The 19,028-nt window shown below is 41.5% G+C and overlaps 1 protein-coding gene across 1 annotated transcript; it reads left to right on the forward strand.

Moving 5' to 3' along the window:
- Nucleotides 1-13,779: 13,779 nt before the first annotated feature.
- On the forward strand, nucleotides 13,780-19,020 carry LOC131667666 (meteorin-like protein). Its single transcript, XM_058941249.1, has 3 exons — nucleotides 13,780-14,114; nucleotides 17,409-17,931; nucleotides 18,095-19,020. The coding sequence occupies exons 1-3, from the start codon at nucleotides 14,014-14,016 to the stop codon at nucleotides 18,305-18,307; spliced, it is 837 nt and encodes a 278-aa protein (XP_058797232.1). The 5' UTR covers nucleotides 13,780-14,013; the 3' UTR covers nucleotides 18,308-19,020.
- The last annotated feature ends 8 nt before the right edge of the window (nucleotides 19,021-19,028 follow it).

A 19,028-nucleotide genomic window follows, 5' to 3' on the forward strand; every position in this document is an offset into this window, starting at 1 on the left:
CGAGGGAGAGGAGAAGAAGGTCTTTTCTTACGATCGGACACGCGACTGATTTATCGATTCGACGGCGGCCCCGAAAATGTCTTGCTTGTTTTTCTTTCCTTCTCTCACTGCTCTGCGTGCACGCACGATCCTAATAACCCGATGCCGATTTTTGTCGCCGAGGGCGTGTTTCAGTAAAAAAACCACAAAAACTGCACACACGGTACACATAAGAGAAAGAAAGCACCTTTTTAGATATGCGCATGTTTCCTTTCAATTAAACGCCCTTCGCCTTCTTTCTGGTAGCCTCCATTATTTCACACTGACGGGGCTGTATATAACTTTCGTCTGACATTTTTGGCGTTTTTATACATACATACATATATATATATATATGCGCTCAAGTGTTTTATTCACTGAAAAACGTGCAAATTTTCCATCTGTTGGTTATCGAGATTGCGTATGGTGTTTTATACGATATCGGTTACTTAATCATTCGCGTACAATTTGTGAGTGTAAAATTGTTGTTCAATAGTGTACACGTACATCAACATTATAAAATTGAACAATGAGACGTTTTATTTCTATTCAATTGCAACTTTACGAATTCTAACTTGCTGCTATAGTAATTATATATATACCTACATCTAAACAATTCTTTGCAATAAATTATAAGCATTGATGGTAGAATTGATCGAGGATCAATCCAGGAGTGATGAAGTATAAAAGTCAAGATTTTTATTCCACAATGAATCGCTTATTGAGAAAAGAGGTGTATCGATGTCGTGCCATAAATAAGAAATCAGCGATCTCTATTAAAATCCACACAAAAAGGAATCACTTACATCTCTGCCAACGTCATAATTCTCAATATACTCCGCTAATTGCCTTGACGGGGTAGGTAACTACAGGCATATAAATATAACCACGCAGCGACTTTTTGAAAACTCCTTCATCGAGTCTCTAAGGGACTCTCTCGAAAAACAAAAACTTGACCAATTATCTCTCACCGGTGCAAGGGTCTTTTTGACGACACCAATCGCCGTATAAGGTTTATTCGCGACGCGGCGCGTTCTTGGAAAATCATTGGCAAAAAGAAACCAACCGGTCTCATCCACGACGCTTTCCCTTTTCGATGCACGAGCGAGAGAACCTCATTCGCAATTCGATGCTCGTCGTCCTGGAGACGCGAACACGTGTGTTTTCTTGGGTGGCAGCAGGCAGGCAGCTTTTTCACGCTGCTCCCCTCTTTGAATCGAAGCCGCGAGCCGGTTAAGTTGTTTTTGCCATTGAGCTGCGTGTAAAAGGGAAAAGCATTTATGTATTTATGGATGGATATATGAGCAACAAACAGGTTGCACCTAGAGGTGTGGATAATGACGACTCACGCGCTGCTGCAATGGACAAGAAGTTTATTGATTGTCCCAGTGCTGTGGCTTATCAGACCACTTCTAAGGTATTGCTTTGAATGGACTTACCTAAATTTTTTTTTTTTAAATTGGTCACATAACCTTCCTGAAATTGCCATTATTTATACGTTTCTGCTTTACTCGTTCAATCAATCATCGAGCTTATTATATATTCGCTGAACCGCGTACGCAAATCTCATGTAAATTTTTTCGATAGGCGAATTGATTATTACTCACAATCCTAAAACAAAGCTAGCTCGAGGTTATCTGACGAAAATGATTGACAACTTAAGCGGCTATATATCATGCAAAATTACACATCATTTGACCCATTGCAATTTAATGTATTAAAAAAATAAATAATGAATTAAAATTTTCAGCGACAAACTAAGTTATACCTCTCGTTATTTCTTTTGCCATCTACGTATAACAATTTTCAAAACCCGGAGCAAGAGATCAAGAGAGGAAAAATTAAAGACAGTTAATTTAATGGATATTTTAGTTAGATATAGAGCTTCATCACTGATATGTACACTTGCAAAAAAATTAAAAACTAAGAGGAAGGTAAAGAACAATAAGAATAATTAATAATCTGAAGTATGAGTGGATTGTTTGTATTTAAAAATGGAATTATAGAATAAGAAAAAGTAAAATGTTGTCGAGATGCACTCGATTGAGCATAAATTTGACAACTATCTCAAGATCCTGATATGCAGCACGTTTCACTCGACTCGACACTGTCCAGAGAAGTGAACCTCTTCTTTTTCACACCATAGATGAAGTGTGTCAAAGCAGACGCCTAAATTAGCTCACGCGCGCGTCTCTTTCATTTCCTCTCTTTCGTAACTCTGTCTGTTCAAGGGTGTTGTAGAGCAAACATCAAAGGCTTACAATTGAGACAAAAGCGCGCGAAGGGAAACTCCCTTCTAGCACGTTTATTATTACAGTTCTCATGGCTGTACGCGACTGTGTGAAAGTTCCAAGTTTCCCACAGGGCAACTTGTGTTGTGAGTGTGACGCACGACGTCGTCTCAACACACGCCACAACCCCTCGCGCGCGTGCACACGCGTGGGACCCACTGACCCCCCTATTTATTGTATGTACTCTATCTATATCGCTTCGGTGATGAGGAAGCTTCTTTTTTGTTATTGGGGGGAGTTTTTTAAACTGCATTTTGGATAATGTATGCGTGTGCTTCATATTTTGACTTGTTGATTTTCTGGGTTTCTTGGGGCTACTAATGGTGTGACAATGTAATTGCTTTTTTTCCGATCTTCTTTATAACAACGAGATATTGTATTTTTTTTGTCTCGGGCATATATTTTAAAATATGCGTTCGTTTTATATAATACTTATCACATTATTAAAGTTTAACTGCTGCAAATAGAATTTATTTTCAAAAAAATTTATTGCATGTGTGAACTGTACAACATACATTGTACGGGAAAATTGAAATCTCTTTTCAATAGAAATCAATTCTGAATTTACACTCAGCATAAAAAGCCAAATATGAAGGAATATCCGAGAATCACGCTTGATTGAACTCCTACTAGGCGCATTCACGAATTTGAACTCTTAACATCACTGTAACCTTCGTATACTTGAACTCTGTGCCAATCAATGTATTGAAAAATTAATCTCCTATAACAGTATTCAGTGGCACGCAAGCTGAAATGAGAGGGTTTGTTAGGTATGATGTTTCCCACGCTTATGCCGTATATTTCATGTGTGTACCCCCTTCTTTACTTTTTGCCACGTGACCCGGGTCACGAGGGATCCTTGTATGTATATTTATAGAATATATACAGCGACTTGTTCGCTACGACAACCACCTCGCTCCGCTGGCCCTCCCTTTCTTCGTCGTCATGCCTCGACTAATTTCCACGCGTGCATGCGCGCGCGACTTATTTGCTTTTTGTGTGTGTGCGTGTGTGTGTGCGTGTACATGTATGTGCGTGCGTACGTGCGTGCGTGCGTGTATGAAAAGGGACGATATAGCTGTCGAAATAAACTGAGCAACTAAACTTTATACTGACTCGCTGATGATTGTACCTTTTTATATTTTTTTGTCTTTATGGTGTGTGCGGGTGGCAATGCTTTTGAATGCCTTGAAGCGTGCACTGCATAATACAATCTTCTGTAGAATACGAGAAAAGCGCTCTGCACTTTTCAAGAAAATAAAGAAAGAACGACCCAATTTGCTTAAAAATTAATAAAACCATCACGTGGCGCCATTATCATTGCGCAAACGCCAATTAAAATATCCTTGTGATAAATCAGAGCCGAAAAAAAGAAAGAAACGCCATTTCAAGGCTCTCGCCTGGAGAAATCATCATTATCCAACAATCGTCCACCACTCCGGCTAGGCTCGCATAAATCAAGTAATAAACCGGCAAAAACGTTCGTTCTCGAGGTTCTTAAAAAGAATGTTGAAACAAACGGGGCTCGTCACACAAATATACCTACGCCTCGAGCTACTAGCCCCGCGGGGCAGCGAGCTTCGGTCATTAGCTTTTCGAAACCACGTAGCCCGCGAAAAAGAGAGAGAGAGAGAGAGAGAGAGAGAGAGAGAGAGAGAATACCATTCTAATTAGGGAAGCATGCGTGGGCCCAGACGAGCAACAATAATATTACGCGCGTTCTTCGAATGCCAGACGAAATCATTTTCTGCACGCGAGCTACTTTTTACTTCTTGCATTGATTTTACGTAGATTATCGTGGATAATCCTTGATCAACCGGAGCGCATGCAAGTTTTGGTAGCTGATAATCTGTTGCTACTGCCTTGCATGTGCGTGACTGCGCGACAGCGTCGATCAAAAGTTTTCGATGTTGACGATTAGGGCGATCAGATCTAATTTTATGTCCCATCAATGTTTGGTAGCTAATTTTCCGATGAATTTGCATGATTTGGAGCTTCCATCGTTTTTATATCATGCCAATATTTGGTGCATATTTTTGGTTAAATTTTTATAGTGCGATCATCGTTCATTGACACGAACGACGTCGTCGTTAAAATTACGCGATACTCCAGTGGTGCAATTGGTGTGTAACGACCGTTCTTTAATTCCATAAATATCGCGAGGTAGGCACTCGAGTAAATACGAATCATCATTCCCATATAATTACACGCATGGGATAAGCAGCAATTAAAATAATTAGGTCGATAACAGATTGAGTTCCAACGACTCTCAACGGCGAAAGAAAAAAAAATGATATGTAGCGAAAGAGTCTGGAAAGGATATTTTTGTGTTTCAGCGCCGAGTAACGCTAGCCGAAGCCGAAGCAACAAGTTACCTCACGCATCATCATATCGGCGAGTTGTTCAGTTTCTTGATGGCACATCTCGCAGCCGAGCAACCTCGCGATCCGATCAATTACCTGTTCGATCTGCTGGATAAGTGTTTGCTGTTCAGATCTGGCCTCGTCGAGCCGCCGTTACTCTTCGCTCCACGGTATATAATTCCACAGAAAATACGTGCGCGCATGCAACTTCATCGGCTACTACAACGCGTGCAACAGTTATTGAAGGAGAAAACGGGGTTAATGAGCGATATAAGGACATCACATTCTCCATTAGACTTTTTGACGAGAACGTGATTTCCTCTTCTTTTTTCCAAAGAGAAAGTAACAACGGTTATTCCCGTGTACACGATTGATTACTTGCTGCGATCGATTCGCTTTGTGGAAATGGCTGCTTACTATTTTTTATTGCTTTTATCTTTGCGAATAATGACATTCGTGTAATAAACAACTCTGAGATCTTGGCGGAAAGGATGTGTATACCAGTTTTAATGGCGTCGCGGGTAATAAACAAAAGATTAAGAAAAAAACCGAAGAATAGCTCGAAGAATCAAGAAAAAAAAAGATTATTTCATTGACTTTTAATAACTGCCCTGAAGTTGCCTTATTATAAACTCATTTATTTTTTTTTTGATAAATTTGTACGTGGTAGTAGTCAACCAATGTTGCAATTAGACTTGACGAGTTCGTTGAATTTGCGGTCCATGCATTCGGCGATACACCTAAGAGTAATCATCAACTTCCGAGTGAAACGAGGACACAAGGATGACAGAAAAAAAAATAATTACCTCCGGAAGAGATCGTCCCGTAAGGCTGGTCCTCTATTTCCTTGGAACCTGATTGGTCATTTGTTCTCTCAGAAGCAAGTCTATGATTTTATTCATTAGTAACGAAACTAATAATCTTGAATACACGAGACATCACACCTCTATTTATTTCTTCCTCTCTTTTTTTTAAATTGACTCTCTAGCAAGAGATTGAATGCCACAAATGATACTTGGAAAATCCTGAAATTCGTCTCATTAGAGTTCTCTCTTTTGAACGAGCAGAAGAAGAAACCGCAGTGCAAAAACTTTTACAAAAAAAAAGAGCTTCGCAATATCGGCGTTTTATTCTTTCGCCTAAAAATATCCTATGGCTTTCGCGATAACTCACCACCCATAAATTGCACATCGCGCGACCGCAAGAAAATTATTAACGGAGAGTAATAACGGATTATACGGGGAAACGTAAAAAACAGTTTTGCTGCAGGGAAAGGAGCCTAGAGAGAGAGAGAGAGAGAGAGAGAGAGAGAGAGAGAGAGAGAGAGAGAGAGAGAGAAACGCACGACTATGCGACTTGTTATGACTGATACTTTTACCGAGCGGCGGACAAATTATTGGGCGCATTTCGCGGTTGAACCCGCTTCTCCGTTTTGTCGCGCAGTGAGCTGCCGCAAAATGACAGTTTTGCGTCGCGAAAGCCCAGACGTCGTCCGCCTCCTTTTCGAGAAGCATCCGTGACGGATAATGAAGGGCGGCGAATTATTAACTCGTTTTTTTGGCGAAGACACGGAAATCAACGAGTCTACCTGTATATTTCTGTATTTTTCTCCACCTGGATTCGCGTTACCTTTCTCTTTGACATTGCTTCAAATTACAAACGATAAAAAAAACTTATTTTCATTGAAAATAAATCTGTCGACGGAGCAAACAATCGTCGCACAAAGCGCATAAGATTCTGTGTACTTTACCGTAGAGAGAGAGAGAGAGAGAGAGAGAGAGAGAGAGAGAGAGAGAGAGAGAGAGAGAGAGAGAGAGAGAGCGCCTCATTGAAGCCCATCGCCGCGTAATAAAGTCGCTGCGAACAAAGGCCAGCCATTAATCTTCGAAAAGCTCATTTTCTAAATTGCAAAATAAACGTTGCTCTGTAGGGCGCATGCAGTGGTTTCCTTATTTCCTTGACTATTGCGCGCCTCCGTAATCTGCAGCCAGCAGCTAGGGTGAACAATCGTAATGACAGTTCAGAGAGAGAAATTGTCTTTTGAACGATCCGAGTTGCATCCGTGACTCGGGTGGTAAAGGAGTAAACTTCTTCCAAGCTGCCTTTCTTTCATTCAAATATTCAAAATATTCTTGACTCACAAAGAATTTCCATAAACATGGTCGAAAATCATAGATTCGCGAAATATTACTAGCTATTAGTCTGTTAGCCGAACATTCGAAACCAATGATTACATGACTCACGACTCCATATTCACGCGTATTGGTTTGAAAACGTTATTTCGCTTTCAGAAATTTTCTGAAGATTATAGAGAACGCGCGCTTGCGTGTAGAATGGAACGCGAAGCCTCATTAAATTCGGCCGCGAATCGAGGATACATATCCTCTTCTCCAAACATTCCAATTAAATGCGAACAGAAGAGAGGCGACTGTCTCGGTGAGCTTTATACGTGCGCGCACACACACATACACAAATCAAAGCAATGAAGGATTCGATTTTGAATTTTAATCAGTTATTGACCGCGAGCTCGTTAAAAATATCAAGTTGGAAAAAGGGAAGCAGGAGATGCGAAATTAATGGTGTTTCAGGACGCATAAAGAGGAGAGATATCCTCTATTCAACTATATATATAAGCTAATCAATTAACATTTCTCAGGAAACGTTTATCGAGATTTATACTTTGTTTAGCACGTGTATTTTGTCAAGTTTGATTTTTATACATGTAAGTTTTGAAGTTACGAATGTCAACCTTGAATTCTTTTTTTTTTTGCGTCACTGTTATAGGCACATTGAAAGCATGTACAACAGTCTTGATCCAGGTGGCCTCGGTTACATTACGCTCAGTCAATACGCCGTGGGAATGAAAACATTTGGCATCGATTGCTTCGATCCGAACCCAATGACGTGCAAGTGCAATCCAGATCGCGTGGATAAGGATACGTTTGTGCGAGAGGCGTAAGTACGCTATATTCCACACAATCACTTTTTTCTTCCGCAAAGCGAAATTACGGTAGATCATTGGATAGGAAAAGTCGAGCTAACTAATTAAGCTGTGCGTGCGACTTGCCGTACAAAGGCTTGAGCTACTTTTTCGCGATATCTGTGCGATCATCTCGACACGCAGGATTTTATATTGTCCCGAGGATAAACGTCAAAGGTGTGCGATTGAAAGCCTTGCGTCAAGCGCTCAGCTTGTTTCAACTTGATTTTCCATGCTCGTTAGTTTTAGCGCGTGCAATTTCAATTACGATAACAAGACCATCAGGATTTCCTAGACACTTCATTTCTTTTTGTTTTTTATACTTCTTATGTATTTGAATTTGCTTAGCACAGAAAAAAAGAAAATAAATCGTTTGTTAAATATTGGCGTCAATCGACCATCACTAAAGTCGGAAAAGCCCACGCCCATTTTCACGGTGAAAAATCGCTCAATTAACGCAAAACAGAAGTCATCCGCGTTACTGGTGAATTGCATTCATGGATGGTTGACTGAGAACCACATCTTCTCGCTCGTCGAAGCGTGAAGTTTGGTCCAGCGGAAAAAGAGAAGCAGCAAACAAACGATTTCATTCCAATTTCCAAAGGCTTGAACCCCGCGAGCGAGGCAAGCGAACGCGATTTTACCAGCGTTCACACGGCTGCTGCTGCTGCTAATGCGAGTACCGTTGATCCCCCGCATGCACACGCGGTTACTTAGTTCACGCTGCTGGCTGTTGCATGAGAAAATTACCACTTAATTCCCTTCCTTCGAGAGAGACGAGTGTTACAGGCGTCGAACAACAACAGGTGATTCGACACTTATGCGAAAAGCTGCGCGCGATATATATATGCGTGACGCTACTTGCGTACGCGAGAAGCTTCTTCGTTCCTCCTCGGCGTTGATCGCGCGAGCACGCCAAATTTTGTCTGTTGTTCGTGCACACTCGACCAACTGAAAATAATCTCGATGTATATAGCACGCGTGAGCTGCACAAACAACGAACGATAAGTGCGCAGTGCCGTGGCGACCCCGAGGCACTGCAATAACAATAAAAAGGCAGAGAATGTGGAAAAAAATGATTTCGTGGTTCGCAACATGTTTACAGTGTACACTTAGAGAGTTGCAATAATAAAAAGAGGTAGAATAGAGAGAGAGAGAGAGAGAGAGAGAGAGAGAGAGAGAGAGAGAGAGAGAGAGAGAGAGAGAGAGAGGAGATGCCGAAAAAAAAGAGATAACGTTTTTTTTTCCTCTGCTCCGCCGACGCCCGCCAGCGCCCGAGGCGCGGTCGTCACAGCATTCGGATGCTGTTCTTTCCTCGTCGCATTTTTCCGTAATTGTTAGGATTACCTTAATAAGTGGGGGCCTCGAGAAAGAAAGAGAAGGAGGAGGTGGGTTCGTAAGCAGCACAGTCGACGCGTGGCCCGCGGCTTGATCTCTTATGCATAGCAATGCGCGACCGACCAGCATCATAATAACTCCGTCGCTCGTATATATTCCCTCTCTCGTCCCTGCGCTCCTTTTCTTCTCGCTGCGCGTATCCCTTTGGCTTATTTCTTTCTTTTTTTTCTTTTCGTTCTGTTTTGCGGGTCATTCGACCATCAAACTTTGGCTTTTAATGATGCGCCCGAGTGCAGATTCTCGCGTGCAAAATTGTTCGGTCCGTTGAGTTGTAAGCAACGTAGTGGGTCGTCGATCGTCGGCACCAAATTCACTTCCTTTTGTGAACTTATATTTTAACGGGAGTCCTCAGCCGCACGTGGCGTATCTCGGCAACAAAGCGGCAGCGGCTCTGTGTGCAGCTGGCTTTAGATAAGAAAACACCGAGAGGCAAAGGATAAATTGATTCCGAAAAAAAGGAGCTCACCTGCAAAATGAATGCAGCGAGCAAAGTGACACGCAGCATCAGAGAGGACAATGGCGACAAGAAATGGGCTTGCGCATTTCAGCGCGGACGTAGACTTAAGTGAAACTTCAAAACCGCAAAAGAACATCGCGTCTTCCAATCTTATTATCCATTCGTGTGTACAGTATTGTGCGTCTCGCGCCTATCCGCAACACACGGAATGCTAGTGGAGTGCAATGTACTCTCTGAATGCGGTTTGTGTATCGATTCTCCCTCGTGCACATGTGTGTCTTTTTAGAATGTAGCAGCAGATGTTTCGCGCCGAGAGCGGCATATACAATAACAAAATATATGTATGCGCGTCGCTGATGAGAGCAGCCTTTAAAAGAAATGAATGAATGGCGCTGATTGTGCTTTCGCGCGTGGAGAACGTTGACAAGTCAATATTACCCAATGCGATAATTTTGCCTTGTGCGCCTTGGTTTATTGACCTGAGATACATTGACAGAAAAAATTTTACTCAAATTTCTTGCTAAAATCATCTCATTGGTTAAATCAAACTTCCATTCAATCAACAATTACTCAACAAAGTAACAATTTTCACCCTGTACGAGCATAGGATAAACAGTATTGTTTTGGAGTTTTTAAAGTCTCGGGACACAGCCAAGTCAATGCGAACGCATTCCATCTTTAATAAGAGTTGATCTAAAACAATCGAAGGGCCAATTGTATAGATAGGCATAACAGACTAATCATTATTATTGTCGCCGTCTGCACTTATTAAAAGCAAGGCTCTCGTGATGAAATTGTTTGCCCGTCTATATAATACGAGAGACTGACTGACTACAGTATTACGTCGATGATTTGTTTCTTAACGCGTGTACGTACACTATGTCGTATATGACGATTAATTCAGTCCAATTGGGCTGCGAGCGACGCGAGCTTGTATAATCTCTTCTTGTCGAATATGGCTGGCGTTCAGTTTGATCGCGATTAGTCATTATGTCAACCACTAATTTAGACCTTTCGTCAACAGACGAAAATTTCGATTTACGTTTTTACGCTACGAAAGTTTCACTTATAGAAACTAAAACATGAAAATGATCAATAATCGAACTTAAATTAGTAGAATTTAAATTACTATTTTCTAAAAAGCCATAACTCTCAATTTCAATTTAGCGAATCTCCGTCGTCGCCGCTGCTGTCATTCGCATAAACAACTATATAGCTTTTGAAGGAAGAAAGAAAAAAGACCAGAGACCTCGTTTAATCGTTTACGGGCTCTGCAGAGAAGCTCGAAAAGAGTGTATGTATACGAGAGAGAAAGAGAGAGAGAGAGAGAGAGAGAGAGAGAGAGAGAGAGAGAGTCAGAGATGACGTCAAGTTAACTCTCTTCGAGTCAAGTGGATCTCGTTAAGGATGACAATGCGAGAAACGGCTAAGAGAAGGAATACTCAACGATGGGCTTTACATATATACATAAAACTTTCCGTGTGTGTCCTTTTTACTTAGTTTGAAAGTAAAAGCGCCAGAGTCATGGAGAATTCAATAAATAAACCAATTCTCAATAATGGACTCTGCAAGGGAAAATTTTATTATTTGCGAAAGTTCATTGCTCGACCGAAGCCACAACTTTTTAAAGAGAGAGCACCTTTTTAAAGCTCAAAATTTATATAGTGTCACGCTTATGCTCGTTAAAGTACCAGCATTTAACAAAAAATTCATCACACGGGTTGCGCGCAAAAAATCCTAAAAAGCTATTTTCGTTCCGTTGCAGAAAAAGCTGTCTGGTGAAAATGCTAAAGGAAATGATTGCCAAGCCATGTGACTGCTGACGACGACGCACACGTCTATTACGCGCGCGAAATAAAAAAAAAAACACGGCAACAACACGTACATACATTTCTCAGGCCACTTCCCAAACGTCACTTACGAACAAGAAGTAAGTTCGTACTCTCAGACAAAAATTATCGCGCAGCACCACATCCGGCAAAACCTATAAAAACTGAACGACGAAAAGTCGCGCTATCGAGAGTGAACCCGCACTCGTGAGATCTTCCAAAGCGCACAAACACACACACATCCTTGACTCTGTAGATATGAAGTATGCCAAAAAAGCGAAATGAAAAAAACACGGCGAAGAGGAAAGCAAACACTTGTGATTGTGTCCCCCACCGAGATTGTACGTACGTATGAAGAATAATAAAGTGAAATTCGATTGAAAAATCATTTGGTCAAAAAGCTGCTTTTATAGCGGCCTGCATCGTTACAAAGACAAAAGCATGTAGCCCGTAGCGAGTTACGATCGCCATATACGCTCAAAAATAATTTCTCTCGAAACGAAGTTGCTGCCCATTGTTTTTGTGAATGCCCCTATAAATAGAATGCATCATTCCGAGCCATCCTTAAAGGGCACACGCGCCGAAGGTGAAGCGAAAGGGAATAAAAAAGCGATCTACATAAAAGAGAGCCAGAACCGTGGATCTTCTGCGAAGAGATATATAATATAAAGTAGAGAGAAAAGCCCGTAAGGTAAAAGCTCGCTGCGTATGGACTTTCTTGATCGCGTAATGAGACTTGTAGCCTATACATACGTCAACGTCCAGAGAGAGAATTGCACAGCTCGCGGCGAAACATGTAACGGGGGCGGCAAGTGTTGCAGACGAATAATTGGATTTTTCGGTTTCCTCGTGATGTGTAGTTCTGTAGCTGCGAGCGAGTTACGAGAACTCGATTATATGCGAGGACGAGGAGTAGCTCATTGACCTTTTTTAACGAACTTCACGGTACCTTCGAAAAGTGCATTTCATCAAGCGACAATTAAAATATTTTTCAGTCGCGTAAAAGGGAGAAAGAAAATGTTGTGCCGTGAAAACCCCAGAATAATGAATCCCTTCGTAGATGATAATGATAATCAACAGACGTGATTTCCTTAAAAATTACTTAAAAAGGCTTATTTATACACGTTATCAGTCAATTACTCCTTTATCTATATAGCTGTTGAAACGTTTTCTTGAAAAATAGAAAAAAGCACGCCCACGATAAGACAAAAAAAAATGAAACCTCACCTCGTTTCCATCTCTCTGTCCCGTGAAAAAAAAAAAAGAAAAAAATAAAAGAAAACAGGCTCATTACCTCAGCTTACCGCACGTGCACGCGCACACATCTCGTTCGCTTCTCTCTGTCTCTCTCATGCGCACGCTCGCCTAACGTTACGTGCCAAGCAACAGCCCTTTCTCGCTTTACGCCGTACGCGTTACGCCTCTCCTCTTTATCTCTATGTGCGCAGGATTAAATCCCTGGTCTCTCGTAAACAATCATGGTGTTTCCTTGCCTACTGGCTCGCGCTTGTGCGTCTTATTTGCATAAGTATTATGACGCTTGTTCCAGGAGAGGAGATGCTACTGGGTTAGACTTATGTCATTTGAAAAAGTTTGTCTCTTCTTATCGTTTGGAATTTTCATTTTTATTGATTTGATACTATTTGGCAAGAAAATGCAGATAGGTGGCAGATGAGGTACATTGAACCTGTTCTTATCGAGTATGAAGGAATAAAGACTGAAACTTTAACTTGATAAAAAGTATCAATACATTTTATCGGCGAGGCTGGATATACGTAAGCATTAAAAAAAGCTATATGCGCTAATACTTTCATTTGAATGAGAATTATTATTTATATTATTGTGCCATTCCATTCCAGTCTCCGCTCTGATTTTGTTGTGCTGCTTTTTTCATATCCACGTCAAAATTCAATGATCATCTATCTATCGCGGCAAGTTTCGCTTGAAATCCTCACTCCGCGTTGAGTGCCATCAAGTGACATCGTCTGGTTATTTGCTTTTAAATAAATCCAGTGCATAGCTTCAGATCACATCTCAAAACACAAATGTATTCGAGTCAATAAGCCATCGGAGAATCGCTAAAAATGCAGTAAGGTACCAGTGGACTTGCACGCGCGCGCGCGCGCGCGCGAAAAGTGCAGCATGCAGCACGACGTTTTGCGGAATGCCATATAGTGCAGCGAGAGAAAAGACACGGAGTTAAAATGCAAGAACGGAGAAATAAGAGCGAAAGAAAGAGAATGCGTGAGTTGGTGCGTGGGGGAAGCAGAGAAGAAGAAAAAACCCCATAGCATACAGCACTACAGTATAGGTGTGTATATAGATATATATATGTAGGCAATGTGGTAGTAATGGTGGGGGGAGAAGTCGAGCCGCCGTTCACCGCAGAGATGTACTCGCCTCTGGTACAAGCAAGGCCCAACAGCAGCAGTCCAGTTGGAGCTCTCGACGAGAAAAGATCGTCTGTCGTGATGGCACCGCTGCGATAAAAGTTCGCGTTATACTTTTTCCCAAGCGCGACAATGAAATGGTCTGTCTCGTGACGTAAGCATATCTTCGCTATTTGTGGAAAAGGATATCAAACAACGAAAAAATTTACAAAGTGACGCAAGTGAATGAAGGGGTGTTTGTGTGTTGTGAGAGTGTGACTTCGAGGACCAATCGAGGATCAATCGCAATGAGGCTACGCCTCGCGATTCTCCTCGCTTTGCTAGCTGGATGCTGCCAAGCAGCACCCACCTCATCGCCATCGGCTGACCAGTGTGACTGGACTGGCAGGTTAAATCAATTTCTTTTTTTCTATGTAAAAAAGAGCAGTTGACGTAAGATGTGCGTGGCTATTGCTTTTCTTCTTTTTCTGTCGTCGACGCCTCGAAAATTGGTGTCGCGACTCGAGCACGATTACATATTACATTCACGCGGGCTTAATCTGGAAAACGCAAACGAAAATCGGAGCAAGATTCTGCACGGAGATAGTTTTGGTTACGAATTCGAAAGCAAAAGAAAAGCGTATCGCAAATGTGAGAAGCACGTCTTCGTCGAGTAATCCGTTGATCGCCTGTGAATGCGCATTGTTAAACGCATTGTAAAACGTGAATATAAGTTTCACGAGCATTAGATTATCTTTGCGCAAAACTTTAAACAATAATTTTCCGACAAGAAACTTCACACGAAAACACAATCATTATTCTCGTATGGGTGCATTACAAATGCTTAGCTATTCGCAAATAATGAGGCGCGCATTATATACTTGAAATGGCGCGCAACAATAGATAGAATGAGATGCCGTAAATATTTCTTCAGTCGTGCAAAAAGGACGATTCAACTTTTCCGCCAACTTTTTAAGGCACTCACATCTCGCTTTACCATTCGATGAATGCGTTGAATAAACGAGAAGGGAAAGCCGTCCATGGCCTAAGGTTGTTGATGTTTTCTTTTTTGACGCCCTGTAGCGCAATTAGCCATGAGAGAAACGCTATTCGGTGGAATGTAAAAAATATGGACTATCGTGCGATTGGCAAATGAACTTAACAAGACATCCAGAAAATCGTAGAAAAATGAAACGCAAAGAAAAACAAATACTCTACGTTGCGCACGTTGCAAGAAAAACGCACTGTAGCAATCCTTTGAAAAAAAAAAATGACTTTCCGCTCACACCACGTCGCTCCAACGATCGCGACCTTCAATCAAGAAATTTCCAATATCTCGTTAACGTCAAGCGAAACTTGTCAAGTATACGACAATTAAACGCATGTAGCAAGAGTATCCGCACGCAAAGCGAGCATTGCTCAAGCGCGCGGCGTGATTAAAGAGTTGGAAGGAAAAAGTGTCGTAATGTTCCCTTTCACCTGTACGTGTTATCTGGTCGTTTGATTATTTTTCACCTTCCGAATTGACGAATAATGTACATATGAACCGGAGGGAATTGTGCAACTGCGTCTCAAAGGTAAAAGTCGTGACCGCGTGTGTTGGACTTCCGCGTCCGCGGGCTTTTAACGGAACTCGCCTACACGCTGCGCTGTACACACGTACACATTCTCGCTCAACGAGTATTCTAAAGGCTTGTTGTTCAGCTTTAGAGGTATTCGTAGCGGAGCGTGATCTATTTTATTTACGCTGATATTATATTCAAATCAAGGATTCTCTTAAAGTTTTTCAAATACTTGTATCGAAGATTATGCTAATTGATTGATAGCGTTTTCAAATGTAATTATACTGATTCGGTATTTCTTTGAGACACGTCATTTTCCGAATGATGCATGTAAAAAGAGGAAAAAATCGATTCGTGACACCGGCTCATATTTATGATCTCTAGCTCGAAGCATCATTTTAATTAAAAAGCCGTCTTATTTCAAAGGCTTCCTTATAGATTTTAGTAAGTTCTTTTTAGTTATATATTCGAAATAGTCTTAAAATAAAACATCAACAATTTCTTTCAATGACATCACCACACAAATAACAACACTCTCCGATCCCAAAAATAAATATGTCTGTAAAAAAATCCCGGTCGCAACTCGTCAAACCACATCCACACAAAAATGCTTGCAAAAGGGCATCGCATCGTACTGCTGAATCGATCAACCGTATTTTTTTGGGTATCAGCGCTCGTTTCAAACGCGAAAGCTCTCGGTGAGAACCAGTTAATTCTGTCATCGCCTCTCGCGACGTGTAACCTTGCTGCCGTGCTCTCAGAGTCCTTGCGTGCTATCAGCAAATTCCACGAGTTCCTCGAATCGACGAGCGAGAAAAAGCGAGATGCTCTCCTTTGCTCATTAGGCGCAATGACCGCGGCAGTTAATTATAAATAAGCGTGGCATTCAATGGTAAAACCGAATCGATAGACAAATCGTCGGAAAACAAACTCATAGTAGTGAAAAACAACCCGCTATTATCGAATGTAACGCAAAAGCATCCCTTAAAGTCAACGGCACGCGCACAACAAAAACAGCTACCATGCTCGTAAATAGAGCGCTTGCGTATACCTACCACGCAAGCGAAGGCGAATGATGATTTAATAAGCAGCACCGAGTTCTGGAGCGGCTTATGCTCACATACGCGTTATTAAAGCGCAAACCAGTCTCCTTTCTCTGTCGCTCAGTCGCCGCGGAAGGAAACCGGTTCCCTTCGTGCCCCATGCCATACAGAAAGAGTATAGAGTTCAGCTCTCTTTTGCAAAGCGTGCAGCGTGCGTTCTCATTATCCACGCGCGCGCGGACTCAAAATAAATACACGCGCGGGAGCTGCAATCCGCCTTTTTACCATCGCACTAAAGAAACAATTGAAGTATACGTTGAGAACGTTGGAGGATCAGTCCGCTGATGATAATGAATTGTCGTTTGCATTGTCCGAGGTGAAAGGAAGAGGCATTAACGGTTAAATGTTAAATTGACGGGTCATGCTCAAAAGAAAAGAAAAATCGATAAATAAAAATGACATAAGTTGAATTGCAACGCGTGGACTGCGTCTCATTTGCAATTCACAAGTTCGCGGTGAATTCGAGTGTTTTCGTGGTGTTCTCGCGCGTGGCGAAATAAAAGTTGAATTTCTAAGTACACGGCGAAAACGAAGTGCCCACAAAGCAGCCGAACTGCGGCTGCGCGCTCGGCTACGCGAGTAAAGGGCCCTTCTTGCGACAAGAGGAGCTCTTCGGTTTCGATCGTGTTGTCATGTTGAGAGAACTTTCGCGTGACATAATATGCCGCTATGATGGTGGCTCGCGGTTTGTTGCTGTATCCTTTTGCAACAAGCGGACCTGAACATTTGAAAATAATGTTCGTACTTTGGCTCAATTGGAACGTACGATTGATTGACGTCAAAGGCGGCTATCGAGCGTGTTCGTGCTTCGTGAGCGTGATATAGCGCACTCGCACGCTCGCTCTAATTGCAAGCTTTCTCGTCTCTACGCACAATAATTTTCAAATTCCTTTGTAAAAAATAAATCATCGAGTATTCGCTTGTTTGACAGATCGAACGCAGAACGCAATACGCCATCAACATCTACGTTCGATATGCGATTCATGATTTTTCGAGTGACGAATATCATTCTGATCATTTGTATTTTTCAATTGACAGTGGTGGCGGTGGCAAAGGTGTACGACCAGTTTACCTACGTTGCTCGCGAGGAACAGTGTCCTGGCGTTATCCTCGCGGAGCACTACGAGTCGTCCTCTCAGGTGGCGAAAATTCACGGAGTTTTCGTGGCTGTGTAAAAGCTTCCGGCCCAGCACGGGTTTACTTGGAAGGCAAAACGAGCCTGCGACTATTGTACTCAGCGAACGACGGTAAACACGAAGCATTGCATCGATGCTTCCGATCGAGAGGACCAATCGCTGCACTCTATGTGGAAGCTGACGAACAACCAGCTAATAGTAAATTGAAAGTTCGATTGCACTACGATCTTGAACTGCAACAGCTGAAAGCTGAAGAAGAATCCGCATGTCGTCCTTGCAGTAAGGATGAATTGGCTGAAGCTTACTGTAGGAGTGACCTCGTGGCTAGGGGTACGGTTAGTGCTGTGGAAAGGAGACCGGAACTTGAGAGTGCAGAACTTGTGCTTAGGGTCACCAAAACCCTTAGGCGCGTCGATGAGAATGAGGTGAGATAACTGCTTTTATGTACAATCCATTCGATCGCGCCTTTTATCGCGCTGGTGCTTGCGGATAACGGTTCTTTACCATATCTGCACGACGCGACTTTACACATGCTAAATATATGTTGACTTTTTCTTCGTTTTTTCATGCTGGTTTATTTGTTCACAGGAAAACGAATTGGACTCTAGCGAACCTCGAGCGACAAAGGAGGTACGAATTAGAGTGCCAACGACGTGTGATGCTCATCACGGCCAAGGTGAATTTGTGATAATGGCTAAGAAACGATTGGGAGATTTGACGCTGTCGTGTGCTCCGAGACTAGATGAATGGGCACAAGCTGTTAGAGAATTGGAAAGTGCACCTTGTGTACTTAAAAGTTAGCAGCCCGAATTATAAACGTCGACGAGTTTCATTAACAAAATTTTTTTGTTCTTTGTCAGAGATATTGAAGTAGATCTTTATCGACTCCAATTAATTTATATATACATATATGTATTACGAATTATTTTTTTTTATAGTTGTGCATGTTTTTTTTTGTTATACAATTTCTTGATTCACTTGTCAATAGTTGCCATTTTTTTTTACTTCATGCTTCGTTTAGAAAAAACGGAGATGATTTTGGATTTTTTATAATTGCAATTTTATTTTGATCGAGTAAATTAATTGGAGTGAATTAAATATGTGTGTAATGGATATTAAAAAATAGTAGTAGATTAAGTAACATTGTTTTTATTTTATTTTCTGCTCGGAAAATGTGAATCTTCTATGTTTTTGTTTTTGTAAATGTAACAATTTTAGATCAGCTTAAAACGTTAGGATACTTCGTCGTGTTTTTTTTTTCCAATTTAACGAAAGTGACTATACTACTAAAACTTGCGTGTAAATAGTTGTAAAGCAGCCTTGTATATAAATGGATGTACTTCGAAAATAAGACATCGATCTCTAAGCTGTGATATTATTGTATTATGAGAGATTTTAACACAGAAATTAAAAATTGATTATCGTTTATGAATGAAATATATGCGATCAATATCATCGTGTTGTTTAGATTTTAATTGATGGATCTTTGTTGATTCATTGGGATGTGATGAAAGATTGTATG

Source organism: Phymastichus coffea, unplaced genomic scaffold (assembly GCF_024137745.1).
Source record: "Phymastichus coffea isolate CEN01 unplaced genomic scaffold, Cenicafe_Pcof_1.1 PCOF00069, whole genome shotgun sequence".
Classification (NCBI taxonomy): Eukaryota; Metazoa; Arthropoda; class Insecta; order Hymenoptera; family Eulophidae; genus Phymastichus; species Phymastichus coffea.